This window comes from Equus przewalskii, chromosome 13 (genome assembly GCF_037783145.1).
Source record: "Equus przewalskii isolate Varuska chromosome 13, EquPr2, whole genome shotgun sequence".
Classification (NCBI taxonomy): Eukaryota; Metazoa; Chordata; class Mammalia; order Perissodactyla; family Equidae; genus Equus; species Equus przewalskii.
In genome coordinates, this window is record NC_091843.1 from 90,816,646 (window position 1) to 90,836,049 (window position 19,404).

At 47.8% G+C, this 19,404-nt stretch overlaps 1 protein-coding gene across 2 annotated transcripts in view; it reads left to right on the forward strand.

Annotated features, from left to right (window-relative positions):
- ZNF366 (zinc finger protein 366) overlaps positions 1-19,404 on the forward strand; it is a 63,962-nt gene that overhangs the window by 25,297 nt on the left and 19,261 nt on the right. For both annotated transcript variants that reach the window (XM_008536631.2, XM_008536629.2), the window contains exon 2: positions 17,594-18,939. In XM_008536631.2, the coding sequence (XP_008534853.2) occupies positions 17,608-18,939 (1,332 nt within the window). In that variant the 5' untranslated portion in view covers positions 17,594-17,607. The remainder of the gene's footprint in view (positions 1-17,593; positions 18,940-19,404) is intronic.

A 19,404-nucleotide genomic window follows, 5' to 3' on the forward strand; every position in this document is an offset into this window, starting at 1 on the left:
TCCGGGGCTCCTTTCCTCTAGAATAAAAACATACCAAGCAACATTCTTAAAGTGTGGTTGCTTGATTCTCCTTAAGAAGTTCTCAGGCAGGAGCATTCTCCACTGATGTTGAATTTCCCATTAATCCCTACAGAATAGCTGTTTACTCTGAAAACCCAAAGGTTTTAGAAATTATAGACAATTCCCTAAACGCTAGATTGAATTTGCTCATATTTTGTTATTATTAATGGATCCAAGTGAGTTACCTCTCACCGAGTGAGATGCTCAGTCGAAAGGTGTTCTGTCATTTATTCACTCTATTATTTACTCATTCAAATTCGTTCTATCTTAAGTTACTCTCACTGTTTCTTCAATCAGCACAAATGAAGATGAAAACTTGAAGGGAGCATTTCCCAAGTGCCCCATTAAATGATGTTATCAAATGTGCCCTTTTTATAAGAAAGCCAGAGAAGGTTAATAATCTGACAGAACAAGCCTGTTGCTGGTAAGAGATTGGGGGATGGGGGAGAGAGAAAGATTGAGATCGACCCAAACCAAGCCATTCCCAACCACTCAAAGTCAAAAGCTCCAAGAAACAGAAAATAGAACATGGGAAAGCCCTTAGAAGAACTCTTCTGCTAACCATTCCAAGGAAATATTCTTTGCCTGGAAACTTCTAGATTCAGTCTTGTAGTATTCATACTCGGAGCAGGCCTGTCAGGACCCTAACTGGCTCTTCCTCACCACCTCATCAATTTATCACACAATTCTTGTTCAGTTTAGATCCAGCTATCTCTGCATGCTTTTACACTGATTTGGAAAATGTCCTTCATGTTTGGTTCCGGTCTCTGCTCATGAACTGTCATTTGCATCAGTTGTCGAAAGTGGGTGATTTCTCCCCTTTGTGACTTTGTGTTGGGTGAGCCCCAGGCCTTGTGTGCCCCATTTCAGACCCTGTTGCAAAAGCAGAGTTTGTGAGGCTGCTTCCATCTTCTCCCTAAATATATGTATGTATTTCTTTCTCCCTTAGTACAAATTCCCAGCGTTGAAATCTTGCTTATATTGGTATATGTTGTTTTCATAAATTTTGAGTGGGAAATTCAGTCCAGTCCCTGTCCCCAGCGTCACTCTTTCCAGCCATCTAAACTGTCTCAGAGATGCAGGTTTACAGAGATTACACACACCGTGCACACATCCACGACTTGAACATGCCAGACGGGATCCTGGATGTTCTGTAAAACGTTGCCATTACCGGTGATTCCATGAGAGTTGGGTGTCTGGGGTTAGGTGAAACCAGCTAAAACAGGCTTTTAACATTTGTCTCTAGAGCGGTTTTTGGGCGTTGCCTTTGATGGGTTTTGCCCAACTTTCCACTCTAAGCAGTCACTTTTGTGATTGATTTGTAGAAGCTCTTAGATATCCGACGATACTATTTCTTTGTCATATGTTGCAAATATTTTTCCAGTTTGCCATTTCCTTTTTAATTTTTTGTGATTTTTGACATACAGGAATTTTTTTTTCCTTTATGTAATCAAGCTGTTCAACTTTTCTAAATTCTAACTTTTAGCCAAGGGTGTTGAAAGGTCACAGGTTTAAGGCAAAGGCACAGGAAAGCCCTCTCACCCACGGGCTGGAGCCTCGGGCTTTCAGTGAAGTGGGTGCCTTGTTCTCTCCCACATTGTCAAAACCTGGGCAGGGGCGGCTCTGGGAGGAAGGGATGGCTTCACGCTCATCCAGAGGAGAAAGAGCCCGCTCTGAAACTAGAGGAAGAGAAGCAGGAGGAGTCTCTCGGGAGGAAGGCGGCGTGGGGAGGGATGGTGATGACACTTGTGTATGTGTTTATGAGAGTCATTATGTGACTAGAAATTGGATGACTATTCCGTAACCTTTTCCTGAGCTTTGGGCTGATTTCAGGGGAGTTTTGGGGGCCAATTCCTTCCCAGACTTGGGCGATCCGAATGATTCAGTGGACGGGAGCCCCTGGGCGCAGGGTACCCCTTTCAGTGGGCAGTGATGTGGTGAGGAGGTGGAAGGGCATGCCTCACCACAACTACAGCCAGTTCCTGACACATACCACCACTGCACATCTGCAGGGCGTTTTACTCCCTGCAAGGAGCTTTCACACCCTCCACCTTGTTAGATTCTCATAGCAACAATGTGAAGCAAGCAGGGTACACCAGGGTTTCCTATGCTCCTTTTGGCAGAGAAAAAGTACACAGAAATTCAACTTTAACTGACTTTCAAAACTCACTTAGCAGTTGAGTTATGAAGCAAGGTGAGCGCACAGTCCAGTAGAAAGGGCCTAACAGAAGCTGCACAGGCAAAGGAGTTGGGCACATCCAGGATGAAACGCCAGCTCAGCCACTTATGTGCTCTTTGACCTCAGCCAAGTAACTTCCCTTCTGAGCTTCTATTTCTCATCTATAAAATGGAATAATGGTGCCTGTCTTGTAGCTTTGATGCAGGGACTAAACCATATAGTGATCCATTTTCTTTGATTCTTTGATCTTGGTGCTGTTGTGTGTTTTTGAGAGCCACCTTGAAACTTCCATGGAAGGAGTGCTATATAAAGACACTCTGAAGAAATGGGAGAGCATGCAGGGCCCCTGCACAGGGCCTGGCACAAAGAGGATACTGCAAGACCAAGTCCTCTTCCAACATGCCAGCCTACAAACTCCCAGAAGCTGAGATGCACTTGGAGCCTTTCCTCTGAAGGGTCCTCGTGTGGTTTATCATCCCACTCACCCAAAAGCCCTTTCCCATCATGACATTTGGAGTGTTGCTGGCATGGAGGAAGAAGGTTCATTAAAAACTCAATTATTTGCCGATAGGCCGTGGTACAAGACGGCTGGATAAGTGTTTGCAATAGCTCACGTGTGAATGTAAGAGATCTTGAAAGAGGGTTATTGAAATAAAACAGTCCATCAACAGGCTCGAGAGAGAGCTTAGCATCATGGCTAACAGCAGGAGTTAGCAAATCACACCCCAAGGCCAAATCCAGCCCACCACCTGTTTTTGTAAATAAAGTTTTATTGGAACACAGCCACTCCCATTTGTTTACATGATGAGTATGGCTGTTTTCATCACAACAGCAGGGTGAGTAGTTGTAACAGGGACTGTGGGGCTCACAAAACCAAAATATTTACTCTCTGGCCCTTTACAGTCAAAGTTTGCCAACTCCTGGCTAAGAACAGCTGCTTCTAGGCTATGTGATCTTAGACCAATCATTTAGACTCATTGTGCCTCAAATTCCTTATCTATAAAATAGGAAGACAAATAATAGAGATTGAACTAGACAATCCATGTAATGGCCTTGCACATGGTGAGTCCTCACTTAACGCCAGCTGTTGTATTACCGCTCATCCCATTGATTACAGAAAACCAGTGGGGGACAGATTACAGTGGGGTAAAACACTCATTCTGACCCAGAAACAAAACTCTGATTGTCCACCCCAGTTTCTAAGGTCCTCCCTGCAGGTACCAACAGCAGCTGAAACAGTCACTCTTTGCTGCCACGATCATGTTTTCTTAAGATCTGCCATTTCAATGCCATTACTCAGCCTCCAGGATGTTAAAAGCAAGCTCTACCTTCCCTCCACCCCTGACACAGACATTTGGATCAGTGTCATTGGACATTCTCCAGTAGTCTGTGTGCCCTATCTGGGAGAGGAGGAATTGAAGGAGGAGTTTGGTTGGAATTAAATGTCGAGAGTACCAGCTGCCTCTTTCTAAAAATATGAGCTAGATATTCCACAAGGTGTGAACCATCAATCAAAGTACATGGGACGATTTTACATTTAGTTGCTTATTGTTAGAAAATAAATAAATAAATAAATAAATATATATATATATATATATTTTTTTTTTTAAAGAAGACCAACTTTGACAATGGCATTGAAAGCCATTAAGGAAGCTGAAAAAACAGCAGCCCCACTTTGCCTCCTAAATATAGCGGGAAATGCTTTCTCAATGTAAAGAAGAAGTCTTATCCTATAGCCCAATCAGCATATGGAGGTGATTTCCAAGAGAGAAGTGAAAAAAAAAAAAATCCCACAGCTCAACCTTTCAGAAGTATCATAGTCATGTAGCGAGAAAACCTTCTTGTACTCTCTTCCTCATTGTCAAGATTTGTACGTTAAAAGAGCCAAGAACCGCCATCCCCATGGAGAGCAAAATCTCCAGTCCAGCTTCTTACCAGATGGCTGGGCAGGTTCTTTGGGTGGGGTGGAGACCTGGGAGGAGGGAAAGGGGTGGGGAGGGTTCTCCGGTCTGAGACTCATATGCACACAAATGGTGCATTGCTGGTACCTCACCACCCCCCAGTACAGCATGACTTGTCCAGGATGCTTCCCTTTGTGGATTACCTGGACCCCAAAATGGCCATTGCCATAGGCTGTCCTTCATCAGCTCAGCCTTGGCATGCAGGAGAGTCTCCTCCTCCCCCCGACACTCCATCACTAGTAGCCTGGGTGGGTGGTGGAAAGGCAGGGATGACTGCAAATCACAAGGCTTTTTCCATCAGGATCCCTCTGCTACCACCCCATGTCCACTCCCGCTTCCGTTCTTGTATAGACTCTGCCATTTATGGAGCACCTCCCTAAAGTAGTTCTTAACGTTGTGGGTGGTCATAAGAATCACTTACAGAGCTCTTAAAATACACCAGCACCTGGGCCCCACCCCCAGAGATCCTGATGTAATTTAGGTCTGAGAAGGGGTGTAGGCATTGCCTTTTTTTAGGCATGGGGCGTACTGTATATTTAAAACGTGCCAAATGATTCTAATGTGCCAACCTACTATGTGCCAGGCAGTCTTCTAGGTGGGTACAACAGTGAATAGTATAGGCAAGCCACCTTGTCTCATGGAGCTTGCAGTCTGGGGGGGCAAGACCGAGGACCTGTAAATGAATGGCCAAGATATTTTCTGATAGTGCTACCAGGAAATAAAACTCGGGGCTGTGAAGGAACGAGCTGGAGCATGAAGAGGTTTGTAATTTCAGGTCACCCAACTGCAGGTAGAGTGGTCAGGGCAGCACCGTGTGGGGTCCTACTTTGCTTCTTTGCTTGGAAGCTCTGTTAGCACACAGGGCTAGCGACAGGGCTGTGGACAGACGTCTGCTCCTTGGTTAGGACAGTTGGCGTCACTGTGAGCCCAGTTTCTAGGCTGAGGGACAGTGGGAGACATGGATGCGACAGCCGCTTCAGAGCGCACGCCTTATCCTCATGGGCTACTTCCAGAATGTGCCCGACCTCTTTCCCTTTCACCTACTGTTAGTGGGCCACCCCATTCTGAAGCGATGTCCTGTCATCAGCACCATTTACTGAACCCAGGTTGCTGATCTGTAATAATGATAATACTAAAAGCAGATTGGACACACTTCCCATGTGTAGGCACTCTGCAAGACAGGCTAGCTCCCGCGACCCCCCGCTAAGGCAGGCGTTGTCAGCCACGTTTCACACGCGTGGAAACCAAGGCGGTGAACGGCGAAGAGACTCAGCATGTGGCTCACCTCTTCAGACCCTTTAGACTCCCGCCACCTCGGAGAATCTGTGGTCCTGTGATCTCCAGCTCGTTTCCTCAACCAGGGGGCAGGCTCCCTGAGGAAAGGCATTGCATCAAACACGTCTTTGCAGGAGAGTCCCTTCTCTCCCACTCCCCACGGGCCTTGCTTGCGGTGGCCCATAAATACACCAGAGATCAATCTGTGGGGGCAGCCTGGCCTCGTCGCTCGGGGAAGCTTCCGGGTCTGCAGGCCGCAGCGTTGCTGATCGTAAGCTCAGACTCCATCCATCCCCTCGGGGCTGCCCGGTGGACTCCTCCCCATGCAACACTGAGACGCCTCAGAGGACCCAAAACAGCTAAGACATTTGTAAATGGGTCCTGTGGGCATTCACCCCAAGGTCTGGCCCATGGAAAATCCAAAAGAAACTACTATTTTATGCTCCCTTTGCTTTTTGTTTTGCTAATTAAATTTTTTAAAACTGAGATTAAAACACCAAATAACAGGGGCTGGCCCCGTGGCCGAGTGGTTAAGTTCACGCGCTCCGCTGCAGGCGGCCCAGTGTTTCGTTAGTTCGAATCCTGGGCGCGGACATGGCACTGCTCATCAGACCACGCTGAGGCAGCGTCCCACATGCCACAACTAGAAGAACCCACAACGAAGAATACACAACTATGTACCGGGGGGCTTTGGGGAGAAAAAGCAAAAAATAAAATCTTTAAAAAAAAAAAAAAAAACACCAAATAACAAAGTCACTGCAATTCCTAGACTAGGGATCATTATTCATAAGGAAGACTTGTGCTGATATCTTAAGGCATTAGGAGAACTGTATCTTTGAAGAGAATCTCCTTTATTTTTCAGCTTTATTGAGGTATAATTGACAAACAAAATTGTGAGACATTTAAAGTGTACAACGAGATGATTTGATACACATATACATTGTGAAAGGATTCCCTCATCTAGTTAATTAACACATCCATCACCCCACATATTTACACTTTTTTTTTTGATGAGAACATTTAAGTTCTACTCTCTTAGCAAATTTCAGTTATACAATACAGGGTTACAACTATAGTCACCATGTTCTACGTTAGATCCTCAGATCTTATTCATCTTAGAGCTGAAAGGTTGTACCTTTTACCAATGTCTCCCCATTTCCCTCACTCCCAACCCATGGTAACCACCATTCTACTCTGTTCTCTGAGTTCAGCTTTTTTAGATTCCACATGTAAGAGAGATCATAGAACGTTTGTCTTTTGCTGTCTGACTTATTTCACTTAGCGTAATGCCCTCTATTTTTTTTTTTTAAACAAAATTTCCATTCTTTTTTTTTTTTTTTAAAGATTTTATTTTTTCCTTTTTCTCTCCAAAGCCCCCCGGTACATAGTTGTATATTCTTTGTTGTGGGTCCTTCTAGTTGTGGCATGTGGGACGCTGCCTCAGCGTGGTTTGATGAGCAGTGCCATGTCCGCGCCCAGGATTCAAACCAACGAAACACTGGGCCGCCTGCAGCGGAGCACGCGAACTTAACCACTCAGCCACGGGGGCAGCGCCCCTCTATTTTTTTTTTTTGAGGAAGATTAGCCCTCAGCTAACTACAGCCAGTCCTCCTCTTTTTTTTTTTTTTTTCCGCTGAGGAAGCCTGGCCCTGAGCTAACATCCATGCCCATCTTCCTCTACTTTATATGAGGGACGCCTACCACAGCATGGCGTGCCAGGTGGTGCCATGTCCACACCCAGGATCTGAACTGGTGAACCCTGGGCCACCAAGAAGTGGAACGTGTGCAGATAACCACTGCACCACTGGGCCAGCCCCAAGCGTAACGCCCTCAAATCCATCCATGTTGTCACAAATGGCAGGATTTTCTTCTTTTTTAAGGCTGAATAATATTCCATTGTGTATATACTGCATTTCCTTTATCCGGTCACCCGCTGACCGAGACTTAGCATGTTTCCATCCCTTGGCTATTGTGAATAATGCTGCAATGAAAATGGGAGCGAAGATATCTCTTTGAGATAATAGTTTCAATTCCTTTGAATATGGACCCAGAAGTGGGATTTCTGGATCCTGTGGTAGTTCTATTTTTAATTTCTTGAGGAACCTCCATTCTGTTTTCCACAGTATCTGCACCCCTATTTTATTATTATATTACACGCACACACAAAGAATGTAGCAACACTTGTGAATGTGTGTGCATGTGTGTGTGTGTTTGAGGCAGGGAGGAAGAAAGCAAGGATGTGAATGAATTGATAGCTCACTGAAGACAAATTAATGTAAAAAACTGAGAAGTTACAACACTTTCATTCCGAATTTGGACACCTCCTCCCTGTGCCGATGTCCTTTTTGATCTTCACAGTTGAAGTGACAAGGGAAGAACACAACACTGTCTAGGATATAAGTCTGTGATTATTTCAGTTTCTAGAAGAGTAATGAAACCCTCAGAGGTTTAATCAACCGTGGCGTGTTCCCCCTTTCCTCTCCTTTCTTCCTTTGCATCTGACAGAGGAGCGCTGTCATTCAAGGGGCCTTGCGCTGGGTCTGCCCGCTGCAGCCACCTGGCCCCAGCTCAGGGCAGGAGCCTGAGAGCAGATTTGTGGTCCCATGCCCAAGCCGAGCCTTTTAAGTGGCATTTGTGGTCCTTCTGAGACAGGGAGAAATGGTGCCAAAGAGTCCTAATCTCACATCCTCTGGATGCCGAAAACGTAGATTTAAGGGGCTGAGGTTGATCTCCAGTCCCAAGAAATGCTCCATCAACCTTTGAATCCAACTAATGCTCACAGCGATAAAGAACCCACAGTGACACTGCTTGCTGCTGCAAATTCTCCACGTGGCAAGTTCACTCATACTGATTCTGAACTGGCAGCCAATGCTAACATTAACTTACAGGATGGAAATACAACCTAAATGCACATCTGTTCTTAAAGCCACAGACAAATCTGTTTTAAAAAGCAGATGTAGCAAAGCACAGTAAGAGAATCCCAACCAGACAACGACCCTACTGGGCATCTTCTTGGCCATCAGTACCACACAAAGTGCAGTGGGAGTCAGAGTGTGTACATCCCAGGCTGAAGGGGCCCAGGCAGGCACTGGCTGGGAAAACAACATGTAACCATGAAATCATCAGAGTGTAATGCAGTGAAAACCCTGCTTTTCCCAGCACGCTGCGGGATGACACTATTGGATTTGAAAGGAAGGAGAGACACTGGCCTTGAGAGTAGGGAGGAAAGGCTTCTGGAAGAAGCTGAACTCAACATCAGCCTGGAAGAATGGGAGGGATAAATGGAAAGAGTATTCCTGGGTGGCTGAGCAGTCTAAACCTAGGCAAAACAGTCAGAATGAGATTGCACCATGCAGAGAAGACGGTTGCCTGGGGTTGAGAGGATTTAAGAGAGAGGAAATTGAATCGGACTTTGAAAGTCAGGGAGAGAGTTTACATTCGATTTGCACTGTGTATCAGGTGGGGGTTGTGTTTAGCTACAAGCCACAGAACTCTGAACACATCTTCTTAACCAAGTGAAGGATTCATTTTCTCAAAAACAAGAAGAGCAGCGCCAGGCAGGTACGGGAGTTTCACACCGATGCCCCGCCCCTCCCCTCTACCACACTTTGCGGGAAGCATTGCCGTTAACCCTGTTGCTTCACGGTTTCAGTGTGACTGTTCCACCTCCAGTCTCATATCCATATTCCAGGCAGAAAGAAGAAAGACACGAGAGGATACAGGAGGTGGTTTCTGCATTTCTCAGAAATCCCTCGCAGCCTCCTGCTTCCATCTCACTGGCCAGAACCGTGGCACAAGGCGACCCCTAACTGAAAGGACGTCTGGGAAGGCTAGTGTTCTTGCTAGGCACATTGTCGCCACAAGCAAAACCAGGAGTCTGTTGCTTAAGGAAGAAGTGAGAACGGCTATTGGAGCAGCAAGGAGCAAGCTCTACACCCTACCGTTGTAGGTTTCTGAACAGAGAGTTGTCTTAGAAACAGTGATGACTTTTTAGAAGATGGACTTGGCATTGGAGGTCAAGGGATTTGGAAAGGAGGAGAAAAATGGTCTGGAAGAGCGATGGAAAGTGTCCAAAGTAATCTAGGAGTGAAGTGGTAGGCCGCTGGACCAGAGTCCTAGACCTGGAAATGGAAAGAAGGAGAGAAGCTAACGGTCATCTCCAAGGAGGAGTGAGCAAGATTTTGTCACAACCAGCCAACAATGAATGGTCAGGGTGCAAGATGTTGGCTAACGACTTCTTGGTCCTTTAATTTTTTTTCTATGCATAAAGTTAACATTTGGGATGGATGGGAGAGAATTTATTAGCAAGGAGAAATTGATAAAGAAAACTCCCAGAATCAGACACGTTGAGGGAATAACAAATCCTGAGCAACTACTACATTTTTTTCTGTTTTTAAAGACTGGCATCTGAGCCAACATCTGTTGCCAATCTTTTCTTTTTCTTCTTCTTCTTTTTCTCCTCCTCCTCCCCCTCCCCCTTCCTCTCCCCCTCTTCCTTCTTCTTCTCCTCCCCAAAGCCCCCAGTACATAGTTGTATACTCTAGTTGTGAGTGCCTCTGGCTCTGCTATGTGGGACGCCACCTCAGTGTGGCCTGATGAGCAATGCCCAGGATCCGAACCAGCGAAACCCTGGGCCGCCAAAGCAGAGCACTCGAACTTAACCACTCGGCCGTGGGGCCAGCTCCATGCTATTACATTTTAAGGTAATAAGCACCTGAGGTGTAGAAAAGGGATGAGTTAGGTTCAAAGTTAGGATTCTAAAAGGAATGTGCTCTTTCTTGGGAATGGGAACCCTGCCTTCCAGGGCCGATCTCTAAACACCACACATAGCGGACCGTTAGAATAGCCTGTAGGACACATTTGCGCTTAACAAGCAAGTTGAACCAGATCTTAAAACTAATTATAGCCCTTTTGATGACTAATCCTAAACCAAAAAAGCATTCTCCTATTTGTTAGAAGGGGAGCAGAAAGGGAAGAGTATAAGGAAAGAATTCCACAGATTTTTTTGGTAGTTTTATCTACTAGCTATTGTTTAAAAACAGAATAAAATCATTTTAAGACTGGAAAATTATTGCAACTTGAAAATTTATCACTTAAAAATGTTAGTAAGTACCAGCCATTGTCCAAGGCAGTGAAGACGCAGGAAAGTTCCGGAATTGGTCCTGACCTCCAGGGGGTCAGCGTTGTGGGCAGCAGATCTCTGCAACGCTCCAGGAGGAAGCAGCCTCAGGGTGCGGGTGCAGACTCTGGGAGCTGAGAGGAAGGAGGGACTCACTCTATCCGAGGGCTGGGGCACGCTCTGTGCTTTGACAGTTTATGACTCTGCGGCGGCATAAACAGGAATGAACGTTTATTTTAGCCTGAAAGGAGCTTTGAAGCAACTTAACTACCTTTGGGCCCTGGGGGAGAACCTGACATTGCTCAAAACCCAAGAGTCTCCTCCTTAGCACCCCAGAGTTCCTTCTCAGCATTGGGAAGGAGCCAAGGAGAAACTCAGGGATGGGTAGAGGGGAGAAGCGGCATCAGTCATATTTGCAGTGGGCAATTCCGTAATGACTGTGAATCTTCAAATCAGATTCATCTTTATCCTTACTTTCAAGGTCGGATGTAGTTTATTTTCGACTTACATACACCTGACTTTCTTAATGCAGTTAGTCAAAGGTCAGCCCCACTTGGCAAGTCCCCAAAGTCTTCCTTTGTTGTACAGAACACACTGACAAAGACGGCTGAGGCGCTGGTTGGGGAAGCAGGAAGTGCAGGAATCGATATCATCAAATTCTTATGACTCAGCTCCCCTCTTTATATATGTATGCATATTACCAGGTGATGCCCCGGATGTGAGTTGATTAGAAGGTGAAGTCTGGTCACCTTGGCTGTTGGTGAATATTTCCCAAATATTCAACACTAAAAGTGTTAATTCAAATTATCGCTTTTGCTTGCAAGGGCCATATTTTCTGGCAATATCTACCAATTCTGAGGTCCACCAGACCAAATATGCTGCCATTCTCAGAGATGGACAAACTGAAGCTTTCTGACACGCAGATGTAGATTTGCTCAGCTAGGAGTGAGGATATCAAGTTTTCTTGAACGATGAACATAAAACCCAAAATTGACATGTATTCTAAGGACATTTCCCCCAAAGAAAGTTGCAGAAAAATTCTAACATTCCAGTTGGAGCTCCATCCACACGAGGCACATTAGCTCTGAGGGTTGGGAAGGAGAACTGCTAAGTCATATCTCCAATTCGTTTCCTTCCTTTAAATGGGTCACGCGGACAGAGATAACCCCAACACGCGAGCAGCTGTTCTAGTGCTCAAGAAAGTACATTCTTTCCTGCTTTCCAGAAACTAGCCCTAGGCATTAGCACTTTCCTAAACAAAACCCCATTCCATTTAACCTGTGCAAGGTAGGAGCTCGATTGTTGCTGTTTTCATAAGGGCTCTTGAAAACAACCACCTATATATATATATATATTATATACATATATATAAACAATATATATGCATGCTCATTATGAACAATTTGAACAATGGAAAACTAAACTTGACTTTATGTTATGTCTTGGTGCTATTTAGGAACTTTTAAAAAATATGTGAGTTCTGTTGACTATTTCACACGTGAACAGGTCTCATCACCAATCAATATTTCCAGACCACCCAGGGGCCTCAGCCCATGCCAGAGACTGACAGGTTACTTTTTACAACAAAATCGGAGGAATTTGGGTGTATAAATTAGATGGGGGCCAGAAGGGTATCCAGAAGGGCCTGGGGTCTGGCTCCCAGACATCTGGTCACCAGTTCTTCACTCTACCACTAACCCAGGGAGCGACAAGGCAGACCGTTCACTTCTTTGAGAACGCATCGCTCTCTCGGCCAGATAGGTACGTTTCTGCCAATCACCGCCCTGCCACCCCGCAGGGCTGGATCATTGCTTGAAGAACTCAGCATGTACAACCACATATATTAAGACAATTATGTTGAGTCATTAGAACATTTAATTCTAAGATGCAAAAAGTCTCCTTTTGTTATCACAAATTCAGAAGGAACCAGGAGATCCAATCAAGTCCCACTTTGGAGGAGCCTGCTAACAAGATCCCTTTGTATGGACAGAGAGCGGGCAGAGTCAGTCCACCTCTGTCCCAGCCTGCCTTCCTCCCGCAACCCCCACCCTTTGTTTCTTATTCTTAGACTCTTCCGCAACCCTCCCCTCTGCCCTGCTTCCCTCTCTTGAGAGCACAGCCCCAGGATAGACCATGCAAGTCAAGCGCCACTCTCTCACATCAAAAGGGAAGCCAGTGTCCCCAAGAGTAAAAGGGAACATTTTCCAATGAAACACCGGAAGTCTTCAAGGAGCAAAGAATGTGAGAGTATATTCTTTCCTGAGTTCCAGGATGGAGAGGAATCCGTGTTGTGCAGTGGAGACGAACAGCTCTGCCCTGGGCATGCTGACTCATCATGACTCTCCTGATAGCATTTACTGGAATGACCTTCGATTCGAATGAGAACCACAAAATACCAGTAATTTTATCTGGGGAATATTTATATTTTGGTGCAGTAGGTGAATTCCCAATTAAAGGGCATTATTAGAAGCATTTTTTTCCCCCAAACTAAATGTAGTTTCATCTTGGATGGGCCTTGCATTTCTCATTGGTCTTCATGGTTCAAAAAGGAGACTTTGTTTTTGTTTTTAAAATCCATTCATTCCCCATTTCCTCGTAACTAACTCTCATGGATGATACCTGTTAGAGACACATCCCGAGTCCCAGAGTCCCCTAACACAGATCAACCCAATATTTTCCTCCTCAAACGATTTGCTTTATAGCCTATTGAGTTTGGTGTTTGAGTTTATGTGGAAGAAAGCCAGGAGCTTAGAACATTTTCTGACCACAGTAATGAGCATGCACCATTATTCTAAGGCCTCTCCTTCCCCACCCCCACATTAGTACAAAGGGTGGACTGCCACTGACTTCCCAAACTTTTCCTTTGGGTGGGAGCGTGCAGGGTGACCACCCACGCTTGGTTTCCGGCTCACATTCTCTGTTCAGAGCTCTTTCTTTCTACCTCCTACTGCCCGCTGGACTTTCTGTGCATCTGTTTTCTGACTGGGTTGCACAACCTGGTGGCACTCTAAGGATGGCTCCCTGGCACCAGTGTAGCCAGGATTTAGGGCTTACCTGGAACGTGAGGGTCAGTTCAGAGAACGGTGGACAGTGAGGTGCCCTTGGACAGTGAGGGGGGTAAGCAACAGCACACACACGTGTGTATATCGAGTTCTTCCCATAACCACCCGAGTGTTTATGAGTGTGCTCATGATCTGATTAGGGACGTACCCAAAAGTCACCTGCAGTCTAAATAATGTCAGATAAAATTACACTTTTTTTTTTTTGAGGAAGATTAGCCCTGAGCTAACATCCACTGCCAATCCTCCTCTTTTTCCTGAGGAAGACTGGCCCTGAGCTAACATCTGCCACCAATCCTCCTCTTTTTGTTGAGGAAGACTGGCCCTGAGCTAACATCCGTGCCCATCTTCCTCTACTTCATATGTGGGACGCTGCCACAGCATGGCTTGCCAAGCGGCATGTAGGTCCACACCCAGGATCCAAACTGGCAAACCCCCGGCCTCCAAAGCTGAACATGTGAACTTAACTGCTGCACCACTGGGCCAGCCCGTAAAATTACACATTTTAAAGTTCTGTGTGGAGACTTTAAAAACAAGAAGGATTCATCCGTTCTCTCACCCCACAGCAGTTCACTGAGGATCCACCTCGTGCCAAACGCCATGCTGGGGAGTAGAAATGCAGCCGTGAGTGGACAGACCCAGTCCTTGCCCCTGCAGTCTAGCAGGAATTGCGAGAGCTTGTTTTGACCCAGCACTGTCCCAGGGTCTGAGACTTTGGGTTTCACAAACAGGTCCTCTTGTCTCTAGGAAGGTGACCTCTGATGTTAGACTGGGGCAATTCTCTGGCTGCCCATAGTTCACGAGACACCCAATCCCTGGGCCCCCACTCACCAACGCCATGTTGTTAACGTAGGTCGGAAGATATCTCCACAGCAGGAAGAGGGCCATAGAGGAAGGATGGGGGAGTATTCTTAAACTACAAGCTTCATCACACTGAATGAATGAACTCATCCTGGCCTTACCTATTGGCCTCTTTGAGTGTGGTCCCCATTCACCACCGCAACAAGACCAACTCAGGGTAAATGGGTAGTCTTGGTTTTGAACTTGCAAAGCAGAGCTCCAGATGCCAGTCAATGGTGACCAAGATCTTCAGCTTGGAGAACAGATGATGTCAGTCGGCATCAATCCATTGGTCACCACCCCAGCCCTCCTCTCCTGTCCGGTCTTTCTTAACCCTCAGGGGTACCACATTGTCTAGTGTTTAACAGACTTTCACATACACACTCTATTTTAAGTCACCAACAACCCTACGGGGATATCCCAACCCCCATTTCACGGATGAGAAAAATCAAACCCCCAAATTAACTTGCTCAATTTCCCACAGCTGCTAACAAAGCCAGCATTCAAACCCAGATCCTCAGGCTCCAGACCAAAGATCTTTCCACTATCCCCTAGCTGTGTACTTCTACAATTTCAGTTCTTCTTTCTTTCTGCTTATTGTTTCAGCATGTCCTGGTGGGCAACGATCTTACAACCTCCTGGTTTTCTGGGAGCTGCCGCAGCTTGCTGACCAGGGGAGGGCCTGCAGCTCCCCGCCCCCTGCCCTGCCTTGGCTGAGTAGATTTTCGCTGCCTCCAAGCCTCTCTCACCTCCTGCATAGGAATCTCGTATCTGTTACGGATGCCTGTGGACCTATTTTAGAAACAGAGAGGAGCTCATGGGTGGCACACAGTGAGGTTTTCCAGGAGTCTATTAATATTTTTGCAGAGGCTGCTCAGAGTTTTAAGTTGGCTCATTTCAAGACAAATGATCTCCCAAGGAAGACATCTTTTCCCTGCTCCTCCATTCCACACACCCGTCCCTGGGATGGATTTATTTTCCGCGTCTTTTTCTTTTACCCCCTGGGGCCTCTTCTTAGCACCCTGTGCTCAAAAGACAGGGATATTAATAACTAGCAGCAGCTACAGCTGATTTCTCTCTCGAGAAGGGTGAGAGGAAGTAGATCCAAGCTCTCCTTGACCTCTGTAGAGAAAGGCAGTGCTCCTTCAGATCTTTACGCAGAAGGAGACTGCTGTTTCAAAGATCTGGAAAAAATGTCCATGGATGGATCACAATGCTGTTTTAAACCTCCTGAGTTACTGATTTTATTCCAGAGCAAGCAGACTACTATTTTAGGGGTACAGTGTATATATGCAGAAGTCAGAAACTGGGGGAAAATTTGTATCATATTAAAAGAGGGAGGAAATTAAAATGTACATATGTAAGTGCATTTGGGGTACATAATTCTGCCATTTATGTTAAAAAACACATTGCCTCCGTTCAGTAATGTTTCTTTGCTTTACTAGGTCAGTAGAGACAAAATAAAACTGCAAACACTGAAAAGAAATATATTTTTGAAATTAGCATTATATTAGAAATGCCACTCCTAATATGCTAAAATGAGTCAACTAGGAGACTACGTCACAACTGAAAACAAAAGTATCGAGCAAAGGCAATAAGAATGCGTATAAACCAAAACACCTTCCGATTCAAAATTAGTGATAACTCCTTTCCACGTAAGTCTAAGATACAGCACACAGTATAAAGGCACCAGATGTCATCAGCTGTGCATTTTCAAATATTTTCTTAACAATAAAATACACAAAAAACTCAGTAAGTTCTGGCCCATGCTCTGACACATCTCTTTTTTACTCATTCTCCAGTCAAGCTCTTTAACTGAAGTAGGAGTCACTGAGTCTTAACCAGATCAGAATAAAGCAGACAGAACCAGTTTTGTCTGGACGGGCTCAGCTGTGGTTTGCCCTTGTCACTTAGAGCCTGGAAGAGGTCTCTCCAGTCGGAGCAGCGTTTTTGCTCCAAAAGGGGTATAAAACCAACTGTGGTCAAAATGAAATTCCAGAGAAAGGAGCTGCCATTTGTTTTTCCTCTATTTTGATAGGACACCTCAGCCTTGTCTGAAAGCCAATTATCTTTACAGATGTAACAAATTCTTGGAGCAGGGCCACACCTTCTATAACTCCATGTGAATTTAGGGCTCAGGACCTGCTGAATTGCAAGCCAAGACATGATCCAGTACACGTGAAAGACCACCCTTCAGCCTCTAGCCTCTCCATCCGCATCCTGGTCCTTCCTCAGCGGCAGCACCACCGCCCTCATTTTCGTACTCTTCCCACACACCTCCCAGGCTCACAAAGCTGCACATTTCATTGTCCCCCTGCTCTCATCATCTCCTACACGGGTCTGCTCCTCGAGGCAGCAGCGGCAGACTAGCCTTTCAGTAGGAATTTTAGGAAGAAGGGAAAGGATGGGACACAGCTGGGCCCCCCTTTCACCGGAGGACACGCGACCTCCCCCTCCCTCTTAATTCCTAAGCCCCAACCCCATGGATGCCCAGAAAATCTGAGAACTGAGTTAAGTATTAAAGTCGCTTCTCCTGTGTAGCTTTCACTGTCCCCATTCCTCCAGCAGCAAAGGCCCCCAGACAGGAAGAGGCAGTGGAAATCACTGGTTCTCTCAGAGAAGAAACGACTCTAAAAGACACATTTAAGCCACATTAGCAGATGCAGTTCCATCTCGGGCTGCAAAGTCGCAGCAGAGTGCGTCCCAGTTCTGGCTCCTGCACTGTGTAGCTGTGGGACTTGAGCTTGTCATTTCATCTCTCTGGGCCTTCGTACCCTCATCGTAAGTGGGGACAATGGCCGATGAGTGGTCAGGTTTCTTCTCAATCTAGTGCACTCCCACGCTCCTGTCCCCACTGCTACGGGTCTGTGGCTGAGGATTTACACTGGAGCCCTAAGGTCCGGCTCCAGGAGGCCACTGCTTTCCACATGAGTAACTGGGTTTGCAAGGGGAAACGACATATTCTGAACAGTCCTAGGATAAAGGAGCGTCAGTATTAAACAGGCATTGCTCTTCATACATTAGTACTGACATCTAGCCAAAGCCCTTAAGGGAAGAAGGGATTTTTTTCTTTAAACAACCAATTTCCTTCTCTTCAAAGGAGAATCGCCAAGGATGCAGAAGGAAATGAAGAGGATCAAAGATGAGGATGTGCATTTCGGTTTGGGCGTGAAGAGGGCCGCCTCCTTCCCCCACTGCCTGCAGCCCGTGGTTTCCCGGGAGAAAGCTCCCCCAAGACACCTCTTCCCGGAAGCTCTCCGGGGGCCCTTCCCCCAGTTTCGGTATGAACCTCCTCCGGGAGACCTAGACGGGTTTCCGGGGGTCTTTGAAGGAGGAGGGTCTCGGAAACGGAAGAGCATGCCCACCAAGATGCCCTCCAACCAGCCGGCGGACGCCTTGGCCCCGGCGCTGCCCCCCGAGGAGAGCAAGGCCCGCGGCGCCCAGGGCCTCCCGCTGCTGTTCGCGCAGCCCCCGCGGCCCGCGCGGGACTCGCAGATGATCGACCTGTGCAACGTGGGCTTCCAGCTCTACCGCGCTCTGGAGCCCCTGGGGGGCCGGCCCGTGAAGCAGGAGCCCTTGAAGCCGAGCGCCGTGTGGCCCCAGCCCGCCGCGCCCCCGTTCCTGCCCGCGCCCTACCCCTGCTACCCCAAGGTGCCCCCGGGGCTGCTGCTGCCCTTCTTCCTGCCCTCCGCTGCCCCCTTCCCCTTCGGCCGGCACGCCTTCCTGCCCAAGCCGCCCCCCGCGCCGCTGCTGCCCCGCAAGGCCGAGACCCCGGGGCCCGAGGAGGCCCGGCAGAAGGTGGAGAGGGTGGACGTGAACGTGCAGGTGGACGACAGCTACTACGTGGCCGTGGGCGGGGCGCAGAAGCGCTGGCAGTGCCCCACCTGCGACAAGTCCTACACGTCCAAGTACAACCTGGTGACGCACATCCTGGGCCACAGCGGCATCAAGCCGCACGCGTGCACGCGCTGCGGGAAGCTCTTCAAGCAGCTCAGCCACCTGCACACGCACATGCTCACGCACCAGGGCACGCGGCCCCACAAGTGCCAGGTGTGCCACAAGGCCTTCACGCAAACCAGCCACCTGAAGCGCCACATGATGCAGCACAGCGAGGTGAAGCCGCACAACTGCCGCGTGTGCGGCCGCGGCTTCGCCTACCCCAGCGAGCTCAAGGCCCACGAGGCCAAGCACGCCAGCGGGCGGGACAACATCTGCGTGGAGTGCGGCCTCGACTTCCCCACGCTGGCCCAGCTCAAGCGGCACCTCACCACGCACCGCGGGCCCGTGCAGTACAGCTGCTCCGAGTGCGACAAGACCTTCCAGTACCCGAGCCAGCTGCAGAACCACATGATGAAGCACAAGGACATCCGGCCCTACATCTGCTCCGAGTGCGGCATGGAGTTCGTGCAGCCGCACCACCTCAAGCAGCACTCGCTCACGCACAAGGTACGGCGCCCCCTGCTCCGGGCGGGCGGGAACGGGGCGGGGCCCGGGGCTGGGCCGGCGCCCGCGCTGCTCCCCGCCTCTGACCCGGCTGGGGGATCCCCTTACCCGAGCCCTGATGTCCTTCCTCCCCCGGAAGCGGGGAGCGTGGGGAGTCCTTTCCCGTCCGGCCGTCCGGAGTCCAAGGCGGGCCTAGACCTGAGGGATGCGGACAGGTTGCAGCGGAGGGCCAGCAAGGATGAAGGAAGCAGCTGGCCTTGTGCTGTGGCTTCTTCGCCTCCTAGGATCCCTAAAATTCCGTTTCCGGAAACTTCATCCAGGGCACTAGCACGAACGTGTCGTCAGGCCCTGCGTACCCAAGACCAGCTCTGTGTCTGGGATATACTAATCAGAGCCTTCTAGAAAAATCTAGAGGATTCCCTTGTCTTTTGCTGCTGAAGCAGTGGCTGACTTTTAGGTTGTTTGCTC